We start from the raw sequence: 24,938 nt of genomic DNA, 5'->3' as shown, positions 1-24,938 counted from the left end.
GGTTTGCATGACTACCATTTGAAACAGTCTTGATATTTACTATGTATCCCAGGCTGGCCTGGAACTCATCAAATAGCCTGGGCTAGCCTTGAGCATACAGTCCTTCTGCCTCTCCTTCCCAATGCTAGAAAGAATAGAACTCTCTCTCTCTTTTTTTTTAATAGCATAACATCTTGCCAAATTGGAATTAAAAGTTAGTGGCTCTATCATCAAATCAATTACAAATGTTTATTTGTTAAAACAAAACATTGTTAGCAGAAGATCCTTAGCCAATGGCCTGTTTGGTTGCCAACTCTTACTGTGAGACAAGGAGGAAGTTGGCTGTGATTTTATGATTTTGTATTTCAGTTCCTGGCCAGTGTAACTATTAAGAAGTATTTAAAATTTTTTAATTTGATGTAGACAGTTCTATAGTTTTCTCCTGCCTACCTCAAAGCTAGTCATTCAAGGGTGTCTAAACTACACAGTGACTCTACTGAAGGGATCTAAGATCTCCAACGGAAGAAGGGCCATGTCTATCCAGTGCTTCATCAGCATTGGGGCATCAGCCTAAATACATGGAGCCTCACAGCTGATGCAGTCTCTAAATAAATCCTGCTGAGCATGGATGGAAGAAGGGTAGGGTTGTCAAGTATGATACAAAGACCTACGAAGCCCTGACGATGACGGGCAATGCCTTAGAAGAGCAGAAAGGGAGAGATGGGCTGGGGTCTGATGCTACTAAGCAGGTGGTATTGGGTAGCATCGAACTAGCATACCTTTTCATTCGATCCTATGAACACATTTCTTTAAACCTAAGGTAAAGAGCGTTCAGTCCTGTTCCACCGTAGCAAAGAACCTTGCTCCCCCTGGAATCAGACCTAAGTGGTTACCTAACTCAAAACCACAAAGAGGGGTTTTCTGCCTACGTCATCCCAGGGGCCGAAATGACGCTGCAGATCAAGATCCCGATAATGCAGCCATCACACTTGTTAGATCCTGAACTGTCAACACTCAATTAAAAACACACATGAGAGCATTCACACCAGCCAAGGGATAGAAAGCACTTAAGACAGAAGACCAGAGAAGCAGGGAAGGAATACTGGACCACCCAGGCAGAACCAGCTAGAGATCAAGAAACCATTGGAGCTTCAGGCCTCCCTGCAAGTCACCACCCACAGAGCCCGGGGCCAGGAGATGGTCCCGGTGGAGTGGGCTGGGCTGATCTTTGCCTGCCTACCCAACAAGGTGCAAGATTAAAGGGCACTCAACATGGTGTTTACAAATATCACCAGGAGGTATCATCTGAGTCCAGGTCATACCACACCATATAGATGAAACACCTCTCCCGTGCAGTTTGCTAATTCATACTTAGCCTGCCTCTTCCTACTCTCAGATTTCCCCAACCCCAAAATACCTCTGTTGTGATTCGAATGTGGAGTGTTTCCCACTGGCTCATGTGTTTGAATGCTTGGTTCTCACCTGGTGCTGCTGTTTGGGAGACTGTAGAACCTTGTCTAAGCTGGAGGGAGTGGGTCACTGCCTGGAGGCCTTGAGGTTTTAAAGGCCTATCCCACTTCCTGCTCACTCTACCTCCTGACAGCAATCACAATGTGACCTGTGACCCCAACTCCTGATTCCTGGCCTTTCCGCCATGATGGAACATCTAGCAGGCCTCTGGCTCCTGTCCTCATGCCTTGCCTGCCTTGATGGAATGTGTCGCTCAGATTTTATTACATGTGCATATTTAATCAAGGCTGTGTAACTTCAGCACCAGTGAACAATATGGTTAAGAGAATCAAGTTCTTAGAAGAGCGGCCATGGTGTAGAATGGGCTGCTTTTTCTCGGTTTCCCCAGCAAGGATGCTGAGCTGAGCTGAGCTCTAGTATTCTAGATGCAAACCTGTCAAGATGCAGAGCTACTCTCAGTGTCTCAATCTCCATTCAATAAGACAGGAATGAGCCACGGGCTTGGGACACTGAGGAAGGAAGGCCAACGGTCAGAGAAGCTTAAAGGAGGGACCGTGAGGTTGATGTCTCCATGTCAAATGGAGTCCTTTGTGTGCCAAACAGACTCTGTATAGGGCTCGCCTATTTTTTCTGTCCACACTTCTTCATGGCACTTTTCAAGAAATGGAGACGCGAGTTTTCTGAGATTTCCCACATGCTACCAACAATGTGCTGGGCCCCAATCTGCCAGAGAGCCTCTCCGGCAGGGAGGATAGCAGCGAGGAGAGCACAAGTCAGTGGAATAAGGGTACACATGGCTCGCTCTGCTCACAGCGGACCTGGAGATGCAGTCTTTGCGTTATTCATGGAACCCGTGAGACAGACATTGACAACCCCTCCTCGCTTCAATGCTAAGAATGTTTCTAAAAATAAGCATTAGCTCAGTATGGACACAGGAAGTGGACGCAGTTCCCGAGTCTCAGTGGCGGCTGCCCAGTACTCTGTTTACCGCTTCCGGTTGACTCCTCCTGGATGGAATCTGGAGAAGGTTGAAAACAGGTGGGGAGTGAAGAAGCCTGAGTACAAGACCTGAGGCAACCTGAACTACGATGCGGGCACCGACAAGCCAAGGATCGTAGCCTTGGACTCATGGGAAAATGGTAAAGCCTTCCTCTGGTCCATGTGAGGATGCTGCTAGTGTGTGCAAAAAATGTCCACCATGGCTTCCTGCTCCACCGGTATTTACAACCTGAAGACAGCTCCCCTACAGAGACTACAGAAAGGCAGCTCACTCCCTACCTCCTATGGCCAATCCTGTACAAATTCTAAGCACACACAAAAATAAATGTTAACAATGTCTTCAAGCAATGAAACAATGTAAGGGGGGCAGCTCGGTGGGGAAGGGGCTGGGACACATTCTCAGCTCCAAGTCAGGTGGCTTTGGCAGCTCCATCTTAGAGGGAAACCTAGACATAGGTGGAAAGACTGGGATGGGGGAATGAATAAACTGGGTTCTCCTGGGGGCTTCATTTCTACTGGATCCTTTGGTTTTCTAAAACCCTTATACCAAAGAAAGTGGACAGGAATGGAAGGAAAAGGGCAAGAAGGAAAAAATGAGGGAGAGGAAAATGGAGTGGGGGAGACAGGGGCAGGGAGGGGGCAGGGAGAGGATTGAGGTGGGGGGATGGGCATGGGAGGAGAGGATAGGGTGGGGAATGGGACAGCAAGAGAGAGGGATGGGGGAGCAGGGGGAGGATTGGGGTAGGAGGATGGGGTGGGAGGAGATGGGAGGGGAAAGGAGAGGGGACACTGAAGGAGGGGGAGGGAGAAGGGGGCACTGGGGGAGGGGCAGAAGATGGGGACAGCTAGGGTTGGGGGTGGGGAGAGGTAGAGGGGTTAGAAGTAGCAACCCTTAGGATTATTATAGAGGTAGGAAAACCTGTGGGGTTAACTGTATCCTTGACACACCATCATGGAGGGTAGAGAGTGGGGATTTGACATCCCTCCTGCAAGCTTCTGCTGCTCACACCTAATCTGTAACAAGCATGGGGCTTGCTTAAAGCCGGGTGCAAAGGTGGGGTCTGCACAAAAACACAAAGAAGAAGCTACTACACCGAACGAATTCTTCAAAGGACCCATGGCTTTCTGAAACATTGTTTATACTGTTTTAAGACATTTGAAGGAACTCCAGCTGAAGACAAAGGAAAAAAAATAACAGAAAGAAAAGGAGAATGAAAACTGGAATTTTCCTGGCTGGCAGGAGAGGGGCTTCCTTCCTAGAGGGAATGGAAGCAGAACCTGAGGAATGGGGGCTGTGACTCTAGGCTGAGGAACCCACTTCCCACTGTGGACAGGTACAAGGCTAGAGGAGTCCCCAACTCTGTCTTCTTCAGTCCCCTCTCCCTCCTGCCAGATTGTAGGAAGAAGGCAGAGGACAGGAGGGAGCCAGGGCCCAGGCCTCTGAGGTCAGTTCCAATGTGCCCATTCACCCCATCACAATGGAGGCTGCAGGCAGCATGGGCTGCCCCGGAAGAACAAACCCTCCAAGACCCAGGGTTGGGTGACTGCAAAGGGCCTGGAAACGATGTCCCCTGTGTTAGCCTTCACCCTGTGGGTCAGGCTCTGGAAGGATTCAGGGCTTCTTCATCAGCCACCAACATGCCCACCAGGGGCCTTGCTGCTCTGGGACAGCTTGAGCCTTCATTGCTCAGTCAATGCTCCCATGTCTGTGGTCTCAGCCCTGCTCCAAGTGATGAACCAACTTCATTGGGAATGTCTGCTGAGGGCTCTCTGAGAAGCACCCTTGTTCCTCCATAGAGGCCAGCTGCGAGTGAGGACGAGGGACATTCATTACTCAGGACATTTGCCAACAAAGAGAGAGACAGCTGTTGGGCTCAATGGCGTGTGGCTGCGCATTGCCTTTAGTGAAGTTTATTTTCTAAGTGGGAACACTGTTTCTTCCAAATTCCGTGAAACCGGGCCGGAGGTGGGGGGTGTGTGTGATGTTAAGACAGAGTCCTTGGTCGCTCACTAATCATGTATTGCATGAGGTGTCACAGGGACACACCAGCCCCCACTTTCATACCTATCTCTTATCCCAACCCAAACCACTGCCACCCGGAGCTTTGCCAAATCCAGCCAAGGACCTCGCCTTCCCTTCCTCCTCCCCTCATGCACCCACAGCAGGGCTGGGCCTCCATGCTCAGAACAGCCCCACAAAAGCTCCAAGTCTGGATAGAGGAGACCCGTGGAGAACTTCACAGAAACTTCTAGACGTGGTTAAGGACAAAGTGAATGCCGACTATGTCTCAAACACCCTGCTAATGCACAATTTAAAAGTGGTAAAGCTAGCCTTGGGGATTAGATAAGGCACAGTGGGAACAGAAACCCACCTATCAGCAGGTAGTGAAGAGCCAACAGAGGTCCCATGTGGAGTCTAGCAGCTGGAACCAGATCTTACTTAGAGAGGCTTGGGAGGTGTGGTAGATAACTGGGAGCACACTCCCTGTCAGGAGACGCAGAAAGAGCTTGGTGAGCTGGTTGTCAGATGGGACACCTGAAATTGAGGCGCTGCAGAGCTTTCTCTGAGGAATGCTCCCTGATCGGACCAGGCTCTCCTCAGGCCAGCTTCAGCTGAGCAACACAAGATCATGTTGACTCATTCTAAAGGGAACACCAAGACGCCCCCACTCTGGCTACCGACTGGATACACCAACAACAGCAAATCTAACCCTGGCTGCGGGTCAGGTTGGAAGTCTTCTGAGGAGCACAGTGATGCCAAGGTTGACCAGGTTAGCCCAGGTGCAGACTGCTAGAGTTAGGTTGCTGCTGGCTGGCTGGGAGCTTTTTGCTCACGCTGTCTCTGGCCTCCATTCTCTTTGTCCTCACAGTAAAGGCAGCAATGTTAACTGCTGGACCCTTGCCTTCCCTCCCCACCCCACGCCCAGGTCTGATTTTGCTGGCTTGGAATAAGATGAAAGGCCTGATAGGAAAGTTCAGGGAAGCCTTTTATTAGCATTCTTATCCCAGCCGAGTTCAGACAGCAGCCCTGCATTCCAGGAGACTTCGCCCTGAGCAATGCAATGCCAAGAATGCCAACGAAAAACTCCGAGACGCTTTCCCAATGGGAACTCTGCCTAGCCAACCCTGCTCAATACAGAGACCTTGTGAAACGGAGAGTATTATGGGATACTTCAAGATCTTCCCACCGCCTCTCTGGAGTCTCCAGGGATTAAGCAAGATAATAGGCAGAAACTATGGGGGGGTGTGGCAAGGATGAGTCAATGAGCATGCTCACTGTCAGGTGTATGCAGTAAGGCTTATACACACCTTCCAGTACTGCAATAGCTGTAGGGCAGCTACAGTCAAGCCTCAGGTCCTGGTCACCCCATAGGAAGAAGGCCTGTCACAAGACTCCCTGATATGTTCATAAAGGACCTTGATGGACTGTCATTTGAAATAAGACACACTAGATCTTGATCTTTGCTCGATAGCAGAAGGCTACATCACTGTGGAGCAGAAAAATAAAGAGAGTCAAAGCTAATAGTTTGGAGGGGGTTCTTCCTGTGGCAGAGACACTGCTGCAGAGCGGGGAGCAGCTAGGGGGCTGTGTCCTCAGTCAACCATGTAGGAGTAGCTGCAGCCAGGAGGCACAATGGTTCTCAGGGCTCAGTGACAACCCATGGTCCCACCAAGGAAGCAGAAGCTGGGGGTGGTCTAGCATGGCCCAGCTGATACAGAGCGACCCCAAGCAAAGATGTCTGAAATTCCAGTGAGCATGCCACTGCTCTCGTGACCACAAAGCACTTTCTCCTCCTCTGTGCTGTGCCAAGCGAAGGGGCTCAGGCTTCGGGCGGGTGACACAGGCATGGACGCTCTGCTGTCCGTAGGGATGAGATGCAGGCATGGTTGCCTGCTGTGTGCAGGGATGAGATGCAGGCATGGACACTCTGCTCTCTGCAGGGGTGAGATGCAGGCATGGACGCTCTGCTGTCCGCAGGGATGAGATGCAGGCATGGACGCTCTGCTGTCTGCAGGGGTGAGATGCAGGCATGGTTGCCTGCTGTCTGCAGGGATGAGATGCAGGCATGGACGCTCTGCTGTCTGCAGGGGTGAGATGCAGGCATGGTTGCCTGCTGTCTGCAGGGATGAGATGCAGGCATGGACACTCGGCTGTCTGCAGGGGTGAGATGCTCATCACCAACCTGACTCTCTCCCTGCACCTCTCCTTCCAACCATGCTAACATCAGCCAGTCTCAAAAGAGAGTCCACCGTCCCCTGGGTATCTGTGACTAGGAGAGTTTGCCACTATCCATAGCTATTCCGTATTGAGGCTGTGTTAAGAGAGGACTGGCCTTGGCTACCATGGCTACCAAGGCACTATGGACTTCTCTTAGCATGTATTCTGTCCTATAAGGCTACAATAGCCCCCTTTGTTATTTATGTTCAGGGTTTTCTCTTTTTGAAACATTTTTATACATAGTTTCTTTCACCGGGTGTTGAACAGTGATTGCTATGGATGGGGAAAACCAAGACAGGTGGCAATAAAGGACCAACAAGATACACAGTCTTCATACAGACAACCACCTCTTCAGGATGAGCTTGCATCCTTTCCCAGCCCATGGCTCAAGGGTGGCAGTTCAGAGAGCAGAGACAGAAGGCACCAGAAATAAACACAACAGTCCAGAGCAGGCTCAGTCTTCAGTCTGCTTTTCCTACCACCCACCAAACATTACTATGTGCCTCCCCCTAGCTCTTTTCCACCCTCCCATGATAAAATGACTTCTTTGGAAAGTATCAAAGTATATTCTTTTGGGGTACTTGGCTTTCCCAGTGGGGTGTTAATTGATTTCAAAGTACTCTATCTGGTGGTAGCCTAGCCATTTGGAGGAGGCAGTAGGTGGGTCAAAGCTAAATCTCACTGTCAAGTTTCTCAGAATGAGACACAAACTCCCGAGCATGCCCAAGCTTTCTCTGCTCCCTCTCCTTCTAACGCACACCATTCTAATGCATGACAGCCTTGAGCTTCTGAACTTGTTTTTTCTGCCTGGGCCTCTCTGTCTGTAAAGATTCTCCTCCCAACTCAAGTCTCAACTCAATTATCACTTCCTCAGAGAGTCTCCAGCCATGCTGGCTAATGTTCCATGATGGCTGGTGATGGACACTGTACCAATACCAACAAAGTCCTCTGGTGTTGCTTTCTTTCACTTTAAGTAAAAAAAAAATTTTTTTTAATTAAAAAAAATATATATACACATATACACACATACACATATACACATATACATATATATATACTTATATGATATATAAGGTATAAGGTTTATGAGGTGTATAAAATATATAGTATATATATGTATAACATATATTATATATTTATGTATGTATATATATGTATGTGTATGTGTGTGTATATATATATATATACACACATATATACATATACATCATCATATACATATATATATACATATACATATATATATATATATATATATATATATATATATATATATATATCACCCTTTGAACCTCTCCTGTAGAGCTGCTGGCTGGTTTACAATACACCAACAACATGCCTGGCTACCGCAGGACCCAAGGCTTTACACAGCAAAGCCCCAAAGTGTCTATTGTATGAACACTTGGAAATCCTTGGAAGAAAGGAGCTGTGTCAAAGCCATTGATAAGGTTATGATGACATCGCAGGTCCTTTGACTCAGAAAGGCCCGACATGGCCTTGAGGGGTGGACATGTGAACTTCAAGAAACAAGATTAGGAAAAACAGACAAAAAGATCTTTACTGTCGAGGATTCAGAAAATGTGGCTATGAGTGTAGCATCCAGGTCCAGAGATGTAGGGCAGAAAGTGAGCTCTGTCAGCCAGTGCTGGGTCAAAGGCAGGGGAGCTAGAAGAGTGAGCTAGATGTAACCTATCCCTAGCTCAGAGAGAGAACAGGGGGAAAGAGACCACCAAAGGTGACCTTGAGGTAGCTCCTGTTTCCTGAAAACCCTGAGCTCAAGTCCCTGCCTTGAAATGAAGGTCAGTTTTTCTGTCCACTAACCATTCCACACCCGAGGATAAGCTTTTCTCTTGCTTACATTAACGGCCCCAATATGTGCAGGCTCTGCCTTCTGGTACGGGGAGAGCACGGCATTGGGTATAGCAAATGGGTACATGTCCTGGTCCAAATGGCTCTGTGCACACATACCTTTGTATCTCAGAGGTTAAAAAAAAAATACAGAAAAACAACTTTGAATTCAAGAGGGAACAGAGATTGTGGAACATTAAAAGAAAAAAAAAATCCATAGTCAACTTTATCCAGGTCAGACAGACCCAGAATAGGAGTATTTAAGTATATTGACTTTATATGCCTGTTTCACATATGCCAGATGGAAGGATGCAGAATGGGGCCTTGGATTACAGTCTAGTGATCTTATGTCCAGTCAAGGTCTGGAAATACCCAACTCTACTGCTTTCGATTCAATCTGACAGAATTTGGATGCTGGCTGTCGGCCATGACCTGTACTTAGTAATGCAGACCCAAAGATGACTAAGAAAAAGGCATTTTCAGGGTGGCTGCTGGCAATGGAAAGATACGCAACTATCAAAGGCAAGCCTGACCATGCCAGGCCTGAGAGAAAGTTGTTAGGGCTGTCCTCCCTCTGTGATGATGTGGGATGGTGACACCCCCTGACCCCCACTACAGCTCTGACAGCTATATGTGAACTATAGGGCCTAGTATAAGAATAATTTCTTATCACAGACTCCTGGGAAAGGGGCCTCAGACAGGCCAGCAATTCACGAGGCAGGCACAGGGCAGAAGACCCCCTTCCCCTCTTACAGCTCACTGCTTCAGTGTCTGATGTTACCCTCCTCTGCCTAATTCTGCTCTGAGTTAGAATTATATATCAGCTTCTGGTAGCACGGGTAGACTAGGATATATAATTTCCCTTCTTCTCAGCCCCCACGACCTTTCAAATAGGCACGTTTGATATGTCTTCTGCTTACTGTGCACTGCTTCGTGAATTTTTTTTTTTTAATGGCTAGAAGTGCTACTGTCAAAGGTCTGTGCTCTCAGCCAGCACCGAGTCTTAAAGAGCCATCTGAGTTGCCGCACAGTCACCTGCCCCATCGGCTTTGCTACTGCAGACCCCTTCCTGTGTACCCACCAGTTCTCCTGACCCTGTTTCCCACTCCTGACCAAACAGATAATGCTGGGCAGATCATCCTCAACTCTGCCCCGGGGAGAGCTGGCAATTTCTAGATCATATAGTAAATGTATATAATATTCAATGCAACCAAGACATGCCTGAGTGTTTTCTTGTCTTACTACACGGTCCAGTGCTCCTTCAGTCAGGCCCAAGGGCTGAGGAGTGTCATTCCCTATGAATACTTGGCATTGGGCAGGCCTTGCGTAACTGCTAACCTCCTGGGCAGTGTCTCAGCTGGGTTGTCAGCAATGGCCACAGGAATATCAGCATCTCTTTGTTAGGTTTCTGGTGGCCACTGTAGCTGTAAACTCCTACTCAGACTCTTCCTATTGCAGGAACTCCTTGTAAACCCTAAATGCCAATTCCTTGAAAGTTCAGATCAGCGGTTCTCAGCCTTCCTAATCATGTGACCCTGTAATATATTTCCCTATGTTTCAGTGACCCCCATCCATAAAATTCTTTTTGTTGCTACTACATAAATATACTCTTGCTACTGCTATGAATTATAATCCTAATATCTGATATACAGGGTATCTGATATGTGACCTCTATGAACGAGTCATTCAACCCCCGAAGGGGCCATGCCCCACAGTTGAGAACTGCTGTTTTCAGGGTTATGACTAACCTCTTCCCTTTCTCCCAACTGTCTATTAACCATCTAAAGTTATTTACAGGTGACTGGAAATTCGAACTTGGGGAAACTCAACTTGAAGAAAACGTAGGGCAACAGAACGTTCCTCGATCACCTGAACTCTATTTTCCGAGCACTCGAAATACATGACATGTGCAGTAAGGTGCTAGGGACACAAAGAATGAGACCTTTAACACTCAGGGAGTTACATATAAACTGTCCATTACAGCATTAACACAATGGCTAGGGCCATGGAGGGCTAAGAGCACTGTGTGTGCACACAGGCTTGTTGGGAGGAGTCACGGTCAAAGCATCCAGACTGAGTGAACTTGGATAAATGAGCTTGCCAGACAGTCCTGAGGGAAGGACATTTCAGCCAAGTCGAGTGCTTACAGAAGTCCACCATAGATGGTTACACAGGATCTAGAGTGCCTAAAGCCCAGAGTGGCCTCAGGAATGACTGCAGAAGCTGGGCATACAGGAAGTGCTCCATGTATCAAGGAGGCCAAATGTGTCTTTAGTACAGTACAGGAGCCAATACATCTCCTGGCTTTCCATTGGAAAATTATCACAGGCACCCTCTCTATCCCAGGAAGAAGGTGTGATCAGGTGCCAGAAGAAAGTTACTATAACTAAGTAACTTAACTAAGTAACTTAGTTCCTTAGCTATGGTAACTCTATAACTAAGTTCCTTAGCTATAGTAACTCTATAACTTAGTTCCTTAGCTATGGTAACTCTATAACTAAGTTACTTAGTTATAGTAACTAAGACAATAATATAATATAATGTGTTTATGTCTCTGAGAAACCCAGAGACAAAAAGTATGGGAAAGACAAGGGTTCCTGTGGATCCCTTGGGGATAAGAATATCCATGGGGGTTAAGACCCATTCATGGAACAGTCTAGACTGCCCTAAAAGAAGCCGAAGGATTTCCTTTGTGCGTCGGTTCTTGGCCACTTCCCTGACTGCTAAGCGTACTTGTGTTAGAAACGTACAGAATCAAGTCATTAGTGGCACACTGGAACCTTACTCTGAACCTACCAGGACCCCTGCTAGCCAGCTGGCTCCCCCTCAATATTAAGCATGGTCACACTCTATAATGACAATTTTTTTAAAGTCACTTGTAGAGAATATTCTGCTCCAAGCTAGGTTATTATGTTTGCTTTTTCTCTACCCAGGGAAGAAATGCACCTGTAGACACCCAGCAGCCACGGATGAAGATGTCAGCACCAGGCCACCCGACATTCTTTCCCTCTCTCCTTCAAGCCACTTCGGCCTTCCCTCCCTAGGAAAATCATCTCCTTCTGGCCAACAAGCTTCTGACTTCAGAGTGTTAGATGGATGGCTCAAGAAAACGGGGAGTGGGAGACAGACATCTCTCCTTTTCTAACATGTGTGCCTATGCGCGCGCGCGCGCGCGCACACGCGCACACACACACACACACACACACACACACGTCTGATATCTGTAAATGTTTAGGGCTGCAAAGAAAGGAGGAGGCAGCTAGACCTTCTCAGGTCAGACTTCCTACATCTCTCCATCCTCCAAACCCATTGCCAACACAATCCCTACATCATTTCACTCTGATATGATTCACAGTCCCTATTGCTAAGGACAAGAAAGTCATCAACTTTCTCCAAGGCCACCTACATTCTTGGGGCTTCCTCTTTAGGTCACATCGGGGTAAACAGGACTGACCCACACCCTTGCTCCGATTAGCAGGACCCATGGGCTCCAGCAGAGAAAGTGGGCTTCTGCTATCCTCTCCCACCTTCCTGTATGCTTTGAGCACAGGCATTCCGCAGCCTCACCTGGCATCAGAGAAGCAAGCCCCACATCCTCAGAACCTAGTATTAGACATCGTTCATTTTGTCAGTGAAACCAGCAAGTAAGAATGGATGGTGCAGAGAAGGAAATGCTCTGAAAGACTCCACTTCAAGGCAGCAGCTTAGATCCTCCCTCTGAGAACAGAGCGCCCTCCCCTCTCTTGAGAGCAGCAGCTAGGCGGCAGCCAGGCGACACCTGGATCCCATAACTCTCAGAGATCTGATCCTGGTGGTGTTTACAGTTACACACACCAAACCAGCATCACGTGACAGAGATGGGCGCTTGCCTGCTGGGAAGTCAGGAGGTCAATGGGAAAAATTATTTTAGTCTCTGTTGAGCCTTCATGTTTGGAACTTTTATTCAAACAATGCAGCGTTCTCATGCTCCCCCTCCCCCGCCGCTGCGTGCCCACTCCCCCCTCTGACACTCACTGGGGGATGGTGGTGGGAGGAGCTGTGCACAGGCTGAGACTGCAATCCTACCCTGTCCTCTGGCCTGCAGGTCACATTGCTACTAATGTGGGGAAGAGGAGGGAGGGGCAGGGACAGGCAGGGGCTTGGACAGGACACTTCTAGTCATGATTCACTAACCCATGGTAAACTAGATGGAATTTGTTCACTTAGTAAGTAGAATATTCCCAGAGTAGAAGGGCTGGTGTCCTTTTCTTTTGTCCTCCATTTCCCAAGAGAGAGATGCTGAGATTAAGCCCTGGTGCCTCTGCCTGTAGTTGTCAGTTTTCTCTGCAGAAACCTGAAACCCTAGCTATGGCTACTCCAAAGGAGAGACTGTAGCTACCAGAGATTTCAGGGCAGAAGGTAGAGAGCTGTCTCTTCTCTGGGTCTTCTCTGGTTTCAGTTGCTCAAGTTCCATTTCTGAATAAAGCTGGCATACAAGAGAGCAGTTCAGGCAGGCAAAGGTACCCACCGGGCAAGCCTGATGACCCAAGTTCTATCCCCGGGTGGGACACACATGGAGGTAGAAGGAAAGACCCAAATCCACAATGCTGTCCTCTGACCTCCATTTATGTATCGTGGCATGCGTCTACCCCATCTCCTCATGTGACTCTGTTTCTCTCTGTGTCTCTGCGTGTTTCTCTGTCTCCACCTCTCTCATAATAATACTTTTTAAAAGCTCTTTGTTTATTTTTATTTATTATTATGTTATTATTTATTAAATAAAATTATTCAAGGAAAAGAGCAAAAGGAAGTGAGGGACAGTACAGAGCGGAGTGTAAGAAAGTGTAAGTTGAGAAGAGAGGGGGGAGCTGCCAAAACCAGTTTGGGCTTATATTCCCCTAACAGACCCCACCTGCAGCACCCTAAACCTATATTTGCATACACTGTTCATCACTGAGAGATGTCAGGGCAAGAACCACAGAGAAGCACTAGACGCTATCTCCCTCACTTGTCCATTTCAGGTCTATTTCTTACACAGCCCAGGCTCAAAGGCCTAGAGATGGTGCCACCCACCAAGGGCTGGGCCCTTGCCTGTCAATCATTAACTAAGACACAGACAGGGCCGCAGGCCAGTCCGATCTAAACAACCCAATGGAGGTTATGTCTAGCCAGGTGACTCCAGGCTGTGTCATGTTGACAGTAAAACTAACACACGACAACTAAGCAGAGGGCCCTGTAAGCTTCTCTCTCTCTCTCTCTCTCTCTCTCTCTCTCTCTCTCTCTCTCTCTCTCAAAAACACACCTGTTGGGAATGCCACAAAACTACAAAACTGGGATTAAAGGACTGCAGGGAAGTGACTGTCTGTAGTACACAGAGTCTGGGGTTCTGGCTGAGAATATCTGCCACAGGGAAGACCAAGTCTGTAAAGATGAAGTTGAGATGCCCCAGGCAAGCTTGCCACCCAACATTTCCTGGCCCTGCAGCCTAGGATGCCAAGCGTCCTAGCAGAGTCCCTTCCAAAAGACCACATTTGAAATTCAGTAAATCAGCTCAATATGTTCTAGGACTGCGAGTATTAAATAAAAGAAGCCAGTGAAACCTTCAAACAATAAGCTCATTCAACCCGATCTCTTTCTCTGCCCCCATCTGGAACTTGAATACAGTTAACATGAATAAATTCTGTTGTATAAGGACTGGGGTGGGGGAGACACCAAAAGGGGGTGAAAGAGGGGAGGAAATGGCAAGAAGCCAGCTTGCTAGTCTAGCAGGAAGGATGGCTGACAGTCCCCTGAACCCAAAATACATCAGTGTGAGCAGATAACCCCGAGAATGTGGTCCTAACCGGCAGGCAGGTGAAGCATTACCTGGAGACTCCTTACCCATGTTCTCCCAGGCATCCCTTTATACACAGTAACCCTCCAGGTTTTGTACAAACCAGATGTGGACTACAGGGCTTCCCCAATCTTGACCTTCCTCAAGGGAACAAGCCACAGCCAGACCTGACTCTGCTTCAAGGGAAATCTCACCAGAAATTGGTTCAAACTTTTTGCTCTGTCACTGCAACCCCCACCCTGACACCAACCCAACAAGGAACAGAAGAAGCACTCTCCCGACTATTGTCTAAGTCTGCTAGGATGGCCAGGGCGTGGGCCAGAGCCGCCTTTGGGAATGTCTGGTGGTTTGAACACACACCAGTGTTTAAGAAGAGATGCCTGTGTGAAATTCTCCAGATCACGTCGACGCGGTCCTCTGCATAGATGGCTCATGGATGTCCAACACATTATACTTAATGAAGAGGCAAAAATTGGCCCCAGCCAGCCTAGGGCATAGAACCAATGCACGTCACCACCCCCCACTCCCCAAAGGACAGACCAATTCAACACAATTGATTTAGAAAAGGAAACAACCAGATACGCATGGTAAAGACTAATAATCTAGCCCCTGCATCACAAGGCTCCGCCCTGCCTGGTGACCATCCTTTACATCATCTGGGGCCGAGCAGGCTCTGCCCTGCTACTTTGTCATGCCATGGCTTCCTCCCCCTTTTCAAATAAACCCTGGCTTATTACTTGCCAGCAGAACTGCCAATGCCAGAAAATCAACAAAGACTGCACCGTGAGCAGCCTGGACAGGCCATTCCAGTTCAATAGCCATCTCAGTGCAAAGACCTATAGACATATTGTCACAGTCACCATGGTGAAGCCACATGTGGCTAGTAGCCCAGCATGGCAGGGTGGATGACCAAGGCTTCCTTACCCAGGATCCTCTTGGGCTCACCTGCTGTTTGGCATTTAGGAGAACGACTGATTTCCTAACGAGGGGAAAATTTGCATCACCGGGTGTTTTCTAGAAGTCTCCATTTCTTAGGATGCAGTCAATGTTGAGTCCTTTTCGCTTCAAACTACAATTCTGCTCTAGCTCCAGCAGAGCAGACTGCGGGAGTTTTGACTGAAGCCCATAAGGGCTCAAAGTGTTCAGCATATCTGTCTCACATGGCGTCCCATGGTCTGCAAGGGGCAGGTGGTGTGATGTTTACAAGAGTAGCAAGCTGATTTGTAACGAAGTAAACAGAAAACATCACAGAGAGACGCACCGCCAAGACAGACAGTGGGCCACAAGTAAGGGCACTCCAGGGCCTGCAAAGTATTTCTAGAAGGAGTTTTATCAAGGTATAATTTATACACAGAGAAAAACAAGCCTGCCTTGTTACCTGGGTAGTACACAGAGCTGCCCCATCACACCAGGAGGTTGGCCATTTCTACCATTCCTTAACACCTATTGTATCATGTTCTATCTCAGACCACCCCATCCCTAGAGCAGCCCTGGTAACTACAGAACTGACTCGCTTTCTCCGTAGGCAGCCTGGCCTCTTTTTTAGAAAGCTGTGTGAGCAAACTGAACAGTGTAGACTCCAGAGCCTCCTTTCTGTCAGTGTCCTGCAAACCAGCAGAAGACAGTTATAACCACGTTTAGTCTCAGACCTTCACTTTCTTGCTCTAGAAACTAAACACCGCTCACCTTTGCTGCAGTGATTCAGAGAGGCCACCAGAGCTGAAGTCTGAGAAGAGGGTGAGCCCACCTCAGTTTTCCCTGGGGCAAGGGGTTTCCTGGTAGTTAGCTTCCTTCCAGGAGGCAAGACCAAGAAATCTCAGGCAAACCAGAATGGCTGGTTGCTTGACTTGGGAAAGCTGCCTATGGTAGCTTGGCCCATTGCCCCATGGGATTCCTTCTGTGGTACAGCTGTATACTATCTCCAGCTAACAGCCGGCTCGACTCCCTTGGTTTAATCATGAGCAGAAGGCTTTGTTGCAGTCTGCTGGGGCTGACATTCCCAGTAAGCTCAGATCTCTCCACCAAACCCATTTCTACCGTTCTGTAACACCTATTGTATCATGTTCTATCACGGACCACCCCATCCCTAGAGCAGCCCTGGTAACTACAGAACTGAGTCACTGGTGAATTCAATGGTGGCCTGGAGTACCTCAGAGGCCTTAAGGAGGTGAGGGAAAGAAAGCTTCTGTCGCCTCACCCCCACTTAGGACCCAGGGAGATCTCTGATATCAAGTGCCCCGTGCCACGCTGTGTACCCCAGCCTGGAGCAGTGCATGCAGGGTGAGGCCGGCTCCTTCCACAAGTCTCTCTGTACATTATTCTCCATACCCTCCACTTGGTGGAGTCTGGGCTTAGTTAATTTGTAGATTACGTGAAGAGAAAATGAGAACCCACCGACAGAACATCAGCCAAGGGCTCAGAGCTCCTACATAAACTCAGAGTTATCTGAGAGAATCAGAGGGACCAGGGTCAAGGCTGAGCCAGCGAGTCCTGTCCTGTCTTTCCAACCGGCATAGATGATGCACACAGTGCCTTGGGGAGTAAGCACTTTGTCTGAGTGCTCCTAACTCTAAAACTTTACAAAGTATGCACACAGCTGGAGCCTCAATTAATCAAGGACTTACACACACACACACACACACACACACACACACACACACACACCTCAAGAGCAGAAGAACCTCGTCACAGGCATGATGGTGTCTGTTCCCCTGACTGAGTGAGACATCACCCTTGCCGAATTATTTACCAGTGGTTCCTGAGTTATTTCACTAGGGTGCCTGGAAGTGGGTGAGTGATCAGTAGCTTACTCATACAGAAACAAGGCCCAGAGAGATTAATTGACTTGCCCAAGGTCGCACAGCATGTTAGTAGCAAAAGGTACATTAGAAGCTGCAGCCCCTACGTGCCCAGGCTGGAGCTTGGCTCCATGGTATCCATCCCCCTAACCCCTCCATCCATGGCATAGGCTGAGCCAGGTCTGTACCCAGGAGAGCCTGGAGGCCAGGTGAGCTGCTGCAGAGGGCACAGGCAGGCTCATACTCACAAGCAGAGACCTGCAGGGTTCTTCTCTGAACCACCAGACAGCAACAGCCCTGTGCTGGAACAGACAGAGAAAGCGCTCAAGACCCTGCAGCCGGGGGGCAGCCAGGGGCAGCCGGGGGCTCTTCCTTCCTCAATTCTGGAAGTGAGCTCAAAGATTTCATCTCATCACCTTTGTGAACCAGGTCTGCTCTTGAGAAGCAGGGCACGAGGCATGTGCTCTGTACAGGAGACACTCATGAGCCATTCATTTGTCCTTACTATGAGCCTGGTAAGAGGCCAAGGGCTGGTCACTCTGAAGGCAGACACAAAGTCCCTATCTTGACAGAGTATAGCCTAGCACAGATAATAAATCTGCATATAAGACCGAGTAACATTAATTCAGGACATTTGTTGCGTGTCTACTGCATGTCACGTATTGATGAGGTCAGATCTAAAGTAGTAAGGGACCAGGGAAGCTATAGTGGCATATGGAAGGCAGACACTGGGCTGGATCCTGAAGATGGTGGAGTTTAACTCAGTAGCGAACCCGTTTCCTGGCAAAGAGACCCTGAGGAGATCAGGACATTACTTCCAGGAATTTTTTTTTCCTAGATGAATTCTTCAGCAGGAATTCTCCTTTTAAAAACCCAGCTTCCCATATCCTGTCACCGACCCTATGAACAGTTGCTTGCCCTCTTTGGCCTCAGTTGTCCCCGACTCTCAAACGGGTCTGATTCATCTCCTATTGCAGACCCCAGGGTCTCCTGGCACTGGCCTTAACAATCTTTGGAGACACAGTGACATTCAAGTCCTTCAAAAAAAAATGAATTCCTTCCATACTTGCTAGCATTCTCTTTCCCACTAAGTCTGCGACTCCCCATCTCTCCACAGGAAATCAGTTTTATTTATAAGAAGCATAATCCTAAACTGACCTTTGCTGGCAGTCCTATCCCCCCACCCCCACCCTACTCTCTTTCCAAACACATTCTCCTGCTGGAGAGTCCTCAGTGACCACCAAGAAGTGAGCGAGGCCAGTGGTTGAGAGGCCACGGAAGGGACACATGACAGTTGTTTCCTGGGGGGTGAGGAGGGGAGGGGAACTGAGACCTGTAAGTTCAGTGACTAGCCCACAGAGGCACGGCATGTAGGTTACTGGGTTTCTTGGCTTCTGTGTTCCGTGCCACTGTGCCTTCCCCTCTGGTGGCAGCCACAGTGCCCTTCTCCCTAGCTTGGGAGGAGTCTCCCTCCCCCCTGAAGGATAGGGGAGCATTTCCTTTATAGGAGCATTTCCTGTCATTAAAGGGGTTTGGAGGAGAACTGGCACCGATTTCTCAGCTTTGAAGCTCTCTGGCCCAGCCTGGCCCTTTAATTGTGCTGGAAGCAGCCCAGTTCCCAGAGCTTTTACCCCATCAGGAGAGAGGAAGGGCCCAAAGCAGAAGCCCTGGCTCCTGCTCTTCAACACCAACATGACCTCTCCCATGTTTTTTTCTGCTTTCAACCATTTCGCTGCCAGGCTCCCACACAGGGGGCTTCAAAGTCAGCGGTGCCCAGGGTCAAGTCCAACGCGCAAACTCAGAGCTCTGGGGCTGCGAGGCATGGAGACTCCTACATTGTTTTAAAACAGTGTTCTTGTGCATCTGTTCAAAGCCTACAATAGCTAAAGGTGAATCTCCTCAGATTTCTGCAGATAATCCCAAGATGCAATGGAATAGCAAGAGAGCGCATGCACAGTAGTTCACTCCGGTCTTGCTTGTGGTTTTTTGTTGTTTTTTTTTTCAGGTTGAGGATTCTGGTTGGCTTTCCACAGCCATAAGTTCTGTGGCCTCAGAGTTGGCCAACTGCAGATCCACGATATAAGGGGTGACATATGGAAAGGCTCTGTTATTGATGGTGTGTAGTTGCAAGGACATTAAATGTGTACTGACTTCTTTGTCATTGTTCCCTAAACACGACAATACAGCAACTACACCCACTGTAGTCTAGAGATGAGGTAAAGCAGTTGGGAAGACAGTGTGCCCCATATACAAATCCTACATCACTTTCAGGACTTGAGCATCATCAGAACTGGGTACCCCTAAAAGCGATTCTTCCAAGGAGGAAGTGGATTTTCCTTTGCATGTTTGCATGAGCATGCGTGTGGGCCAACGGCATGTAATCCTCTCCAATTGCTCTCTACCTTACAGTTTTAGGAGTTAGAAATTTGTCTCATGGGGATTTGGACCTTGCTGATTCAGCTACAGTGGCTAGCCAGCGCACACGGTCATATCTGGCTTTTTACACAGGTGCTAGGGTCTTGAACTCAGATTCCTGTGCTTGTATGGCGAGCACTTACCAACTGAGCCATCTTCCCAGCCTCAGCCTACTCCCTCTAGTTATCTATTTTGACATTTCTTTTTTTTTTTTAAAGTAAATACGCTCCTCAGTCTTGGGTCACGTTGGAGTCACCCGAAGGCCCTTGAAAGCTGCAGTGCCTGACCTACGTTTGAATGAGAACGTCTGGTGCATGCCTGTCTTCTTGGGCCACACACATTTATGGTTCCACATACAGCTGAGGTTAAGTCAGCCGCTACAGGGTCAGACAGCAACAGGTAAAGGGCTGAGCAATTAGGCATGGAGAAAGAATTCCTAAAGGGACATGACTAAATTATCCATGGGCTTTCTTTCCCTTAATTATTAATTATTTTGTCGTTTCTTTTTAGACCTTCTCTGACCACAACTCTTAAGATTACCCAACAAGATTCCTTCCCTGACCACATTGTTTTCTGGACAAAAATCTCACTGCTCTCTCCTTGATCTTCTGCACCATAAAGCCACCCCCCCAAAAAAAAAGTAGTGGTCAGAATGGAAAACCAAAGGCTACAGAAGGATTTACCCCGCAAGCCATGTTGCCCATCTAAAATGAAGTCCGTATATTTCAGCTGGGCCAGTTAGGGTCCAAGTGTGATGCAATTTCAGGAAGCTTTGCCTTGATGTTCCAAGTGTAATCCACAGATAGTAGGTCAGTCACTTGGCCCTGGACCCACTCACCAGCTGGGAGAGCAATAGGAACCAGGATCCTTGACTGCATGGGATGAGGTCAGCCAATGATTGGCTCACACACAATGATACAGGATGCTCTTAGGAGAGTCATAAATATATAAACACTCAAGGATGGGAATCTTTTCAAGGCACCCTGTAGGACTTGGCACAGACTCCTGGACACTTGTAGGGGTCTTATTGCTTATACCATGCCAAAGAGATTCCCATGCAAGGCAGAGCAACTTTACCAACACTTTATAACTTTTTTTCAGAAAAGCTCCATCCCTCTGAGAAGGGACACACATGTATTCCCCACACCCCTTTGGTTTGGTTGAGAAAGTCATGGTGATATAGCAAAGGGGGTTGGAGAGGACTGGGAGAAAAGTTTGGCTGCTTTTCAATATTAGGTATTTCATCCATCCTTCAGCTCCCTCAAGACAATTAGCCCAGAACCTAAAACTATGACCTGCCATGGGGAGGGTGGGCAGTGGGTAACAGAGAGGCCACGGGCATGGAAAGTTTATTGTCCCACCATAGCAGCTTTCTAAGCCTTTCAAGTCTACCTGTGTAGGGAAGAGAACTTAAAGTTGGGAATATGAAAGTATTTAAATTTAAAACTATGTCAGATGCCATTAAGAGTTTTCTCTGGTCGATTTTACAAAAACCCAGATAAATCTTGTTTTTCTGTTCAACTTTATCCTTTAAACCACCATACCTACTTATTCAGCAACGACTCGGTTTTACTTTTAAAATACTGGGGGAGGGGGGGTTGCACTGAAGACCAAACCTGGGTCTTGCACATGCCAGGCAAGATCTCTAACCCTGAGCTACACCCCAAAACCTTACAAAAATGTAAAGGCCCCAGGCTCTGATAAGCAGGAGCAACCTGGTTTATCATTTAGCATTTGTTTTTGCACAGACAAGAGTTAGCATTCACTGCGCGTTCCCAAGGCATGACTGATCTGCCTCTCCTGAGAACAGAGACTGAAACTCGCCTGGGGGGAGAAGATCCCCGCACTCTTCCCAGAAAAAATGTGCAGATATTAGCAGCATGACATCAGTGAGATTTGAAGTCCTGTTTCCCCAGAATGGAGCTGAAGAAGATTCCATGTATTCTCTTTTGCAGTCCAGGTAATTCTCAAGTCAACGCACTCATTGATCTCTAAGACATTGATCTCTAAGACTTACATCTATTTCCAAAACACAAACGCTCTGACCTGAAACTAAGTTCCCTTCAGTTAGCTGGAAGTCCCTAACTGATCTCAGTAGAGAAGGAGCTTTTCAGCTCCCAGGAGAGAAAGATAAACTAAGCAGATTTTATCCAGTAAAGAACTAATTCAAAAACTACACCAAAAACACCTGCTCACAAATCCTAGATGCACAGCTGCCCACTTGTTGCCTGGTCTCTAACTTGAACCAGTTTGCTGCTTGGGCAAAGAAGCTTGCAATTTGGATCTTCTATTTGGGGCCAACATCTGCTTCAACTTCACAATCCAAGGAGCTGAAGCGACCTTGGAAGTCGGTATTTCCAGTGAGGAGACGCCCAAGGCCCCAATCGGCTCCCCCTCCTCGCCCCCAGGTTCCCTCCCTAAGTGGGGAGCAGCAAGAGCAGCCTCTCTTCTACCAAGAGAGGGGCTGTGGCCGCCAATATTCGAGACTGCACGAGGGCAACTTCAGCCTTTCCCTCACAAACTGACCAGATGCCATCAGAACTAAGACAAGACCTCCGGGATAGACGTGGGAGAGAGGCTAAGTGATTTCCCCTGGCGCTCCTCCCCCACCCAGCTGATTTCAGAGCCCTAACCCTGCATTCACAGGTGAGTCACTAAAGACCCTGAGGAAGAGAAAACGCAAAAGTCGAGAAAGATGTTACTACGTTAGGAAACTAAAGCCTGTCCGCACAGTTCCCTTATGTGAGTTCCATAAATAAGAAACCATAGAGGGAGAACGAGATGCCTTGGCAACCCGAGCGTTTGCCTTATTACCCTCCCATGGGAAAATAAGCACAGAAGCAGAATTTCCCCTTAGCCCCTGAAAAGAGCGAGCACAAGACCCTTTTTCCCAGAGGGAGGCATGTAGGGGCGCACCGACATATCCGCCTCAGGGGCAGCACCTTGAACCCCCTTTTCAAAGGACCTACTATCTGAAGTTTCTGGATTCCAGCCCTGGGGCTCCAAAACCCTTCGGGCATATCCGGGCCGGCCCTCCCACCATGGTTTGGCCAAGATCCCTGGCCAGAGCCAAATCCAAGCTCGCTCAGCTGCCAGGACGCCTACGGGCGCTCCACCTGCTGGGCAGTCCACTGGGCTCCTAACTCACACCCCCACGCAGCTTTGGGGTGCAGGATCCGCAAAGGGCATGGCGAGGCACGGTTACAAAGTGGTAGAGAGACGGACCTAGCCAAGAACAGAATAGCACGCCACCCCACCACATTAGGAGTTATTTCTGCTACCGGACAAGGCTTTCCCGGGAATCTGCAAGAAGCCCCTCAATAAGGCAGCATCCATCGAAAGAGCCCTACAACTCGCCCCTTTGCCCCCAGCAGCCCCTTACTGTTGAGACCTTACTAGGGCCCCCCTCGACTGTAGACATCTTTTCCCCAAGGCAAACTGAAACTGGGGGTGACGGGATGGCTCCGGGCACACCCTCGGTTCTCCAACAGGTGAGAAGCCTCACTTTGACCTCCAGGCAGAGATAGGGGCCCAGGAGTATCAAATAGCGCGGACCGCATTCTACGCCCAGAAGCCCACCGCCCTGTTCGTGACTCCTCGGTCGCCCTCTCTAGGGCTGCGGTCCCTTGGGCGTAGACTGTCCGTTCTGGACACCTGAGTCCGGGATACCCGGAGCAAGTAGTTGCGCCCAGCGCCCTCACCTTTGTAGCGCTCCATCCCGGGCACGGTGTGCGCTCTCGGCGCTGCTATCGGCTCCGCGGCTGCGTTCTCCGCGCTGGACTCAGCGCTGGGCTCCGCGCCCCCGCTGCGCGCTGGCCCCTCCCAGTGAAGTCACGCTCGCCGCCCGACCTCCCGGAGTGACCGCCGCGCCCCTAGCCCTCCGATCCTGACTCCACCCGGACGAGCCGCCCTGGACCCCGCCAGGGATCTCCGCAGCCGGTCAGGACAATCAGCGCTCTGGTCCTCACGCACCCCGCGCTGGGCTCCCCGTCCCGAATGCAGATCACTTCCTCCAAGTCGGCCCGAGGGCGGCGGCACGAAAGAAAGAGCCTGGGACGTCCTCAAAGCCTGGGGAAGACTCGGGAACTGCGAGCTCCCGTAGGTCTCCACCAAGATCTGTTTTCTCCAGTGTTGGGACTGCGAACCCAATGCCGGGAGGAGGAGACTGAGGACCAGCGGGGAGGTGGAGACGGACCTAGAGCGCCTCCTGCTTGATCCATCAAGCCAGTGCGCCCACATCCTGGGCCCTCCTAGATTAGCTCCTTGAGTTTAGAAGCCGCTGGGGGCCGGCTCTCAGTCCACCTTGCCTGGCACCTGTACATCGCACACACTCTAGAGCACAGAAAATGACCTCCTTGTAGCCTGCTGCCTGAGCCCAGATTTTATGGGCGTCTGTAGCCTAGGCTTTCCTGAGGAGGATTACAGTGTCTGGAGCCTCCTCAGCAAGCCTGGTCTTCAAGAAAAGATGGCACCTGTCCTGAGGTAGGATGAGTCTGCGTCTCTACTCGGTGCTATTTTCACCTCGGAACACATTTAGTCCTTTTCTTTTGATTCTCTCCAATCCTTCCAAATTTCTAAATCCTCTCCAAAGATTATGCTTTTTTTTTTTTGTTTGTTTGTTTGTTTGTTTGGTTGGTTTTGGTTTTTCAAGACAGGGTTTCTCTGTATAGCCCTGGCTGTCCTGGAACTCACTTTGTAGACCAGGCTGGCCTTGAACTCAGAAATCCGCCTGCCTCTGCCTCCCAAGAGCTGCGATTAAAGGCGTGCGCCACCACGCCCGGCTACGTTTTCTTTTAAGCTTTCAGATTTCACTTTTTAAACCATGCTTGGACTCTCAACAGAGCTCCCAACTTCCTGGAATATACACTTAGGGGAGATTTGCTGTTTTCCGAGAGACCCCTTCATGCTTCCTTGGAACAACAGAGTCAGCTTTGATCTCTGGAGATCTTCTGCCCAGCAATCACTTTTCCTAGTTAGAAACACTTTTCCTAGTACAAACACTTTTCCTAGTTAGAGCAGCAGCTCACGTGAACAGAGCCCTCCTAGCCAGCCAGGAGCCTCGCTCAGGGCTGCAAAACCCCAGCCTTTCAGTTTGCCCATTCACCCTGAGGTAGCAGGTCACTGTCTGTCTCCTGTAGTATAAACAAGTTTAGGGGGAAGGGAGTGGACAAAGTCACATGGGAGGAACCCTAGGGATGCCTACTTCCAAGTCTTATGTGCATAGGTCAGAGACCTCCACATGCCACACATGCACATGAACACACACATGCAAGTACACACACACACACACACACACACAGTTGGCAGCAAGAATGGGCATGGCCCAGAGAATCAGGGCAGGAAGAGACATTCCGCTGGCCTCCTGTACAGTAGCCCTCAAACAGTCGAGCAGCTGTGT

The 24,938-nt window shown here is 49.0% G+C and overlaps 1 protein-coding gene across 1 annotated transcript in view; it reads right to left on the bottom strand.

The window, feature by feature from the left end:
* Positions 1-23,702, bottom strand: part of Afap1l2 (actin filament associated protein 1 like 2) — a 95,201-nt gene extending 71,499 nt beyond the window's left edge. The window contains exon 1 of the mRNA XM_021151564.3: positions 23,242-23,702. Within this exon, the coding sequence (XP_021007223.1) occupies positions 23,242-23,257 (16 nt within the window). The 5' untranslated portion in view covers positions 23,258-23,702. The remainder of the gene's footprint in view (positions 1-23,241) is intronic.
* Between the last annotated feature and the right edge of the window lie 1,236 nt (positions 23,703-24,938).

Source organism: Mus caroli, unplaced genomic scaffold (genome assembly GCF_978045245.1).
Source record: "Mus caroli unplaced genomic scaffold, Mus_caroli_1 scaffold_20, whole genome shotgun sequence".
NCBI classification, from domain to species: Eukaryota; Metazoa; Chordata; class Mammalia; order Rodentia; family Muridae; genus Mus; species Mus caroli.
Note: the sequence above shows the minus strand (reverse complement) of the source record. Positions and strands in the feature narration are given on the sequence as shown.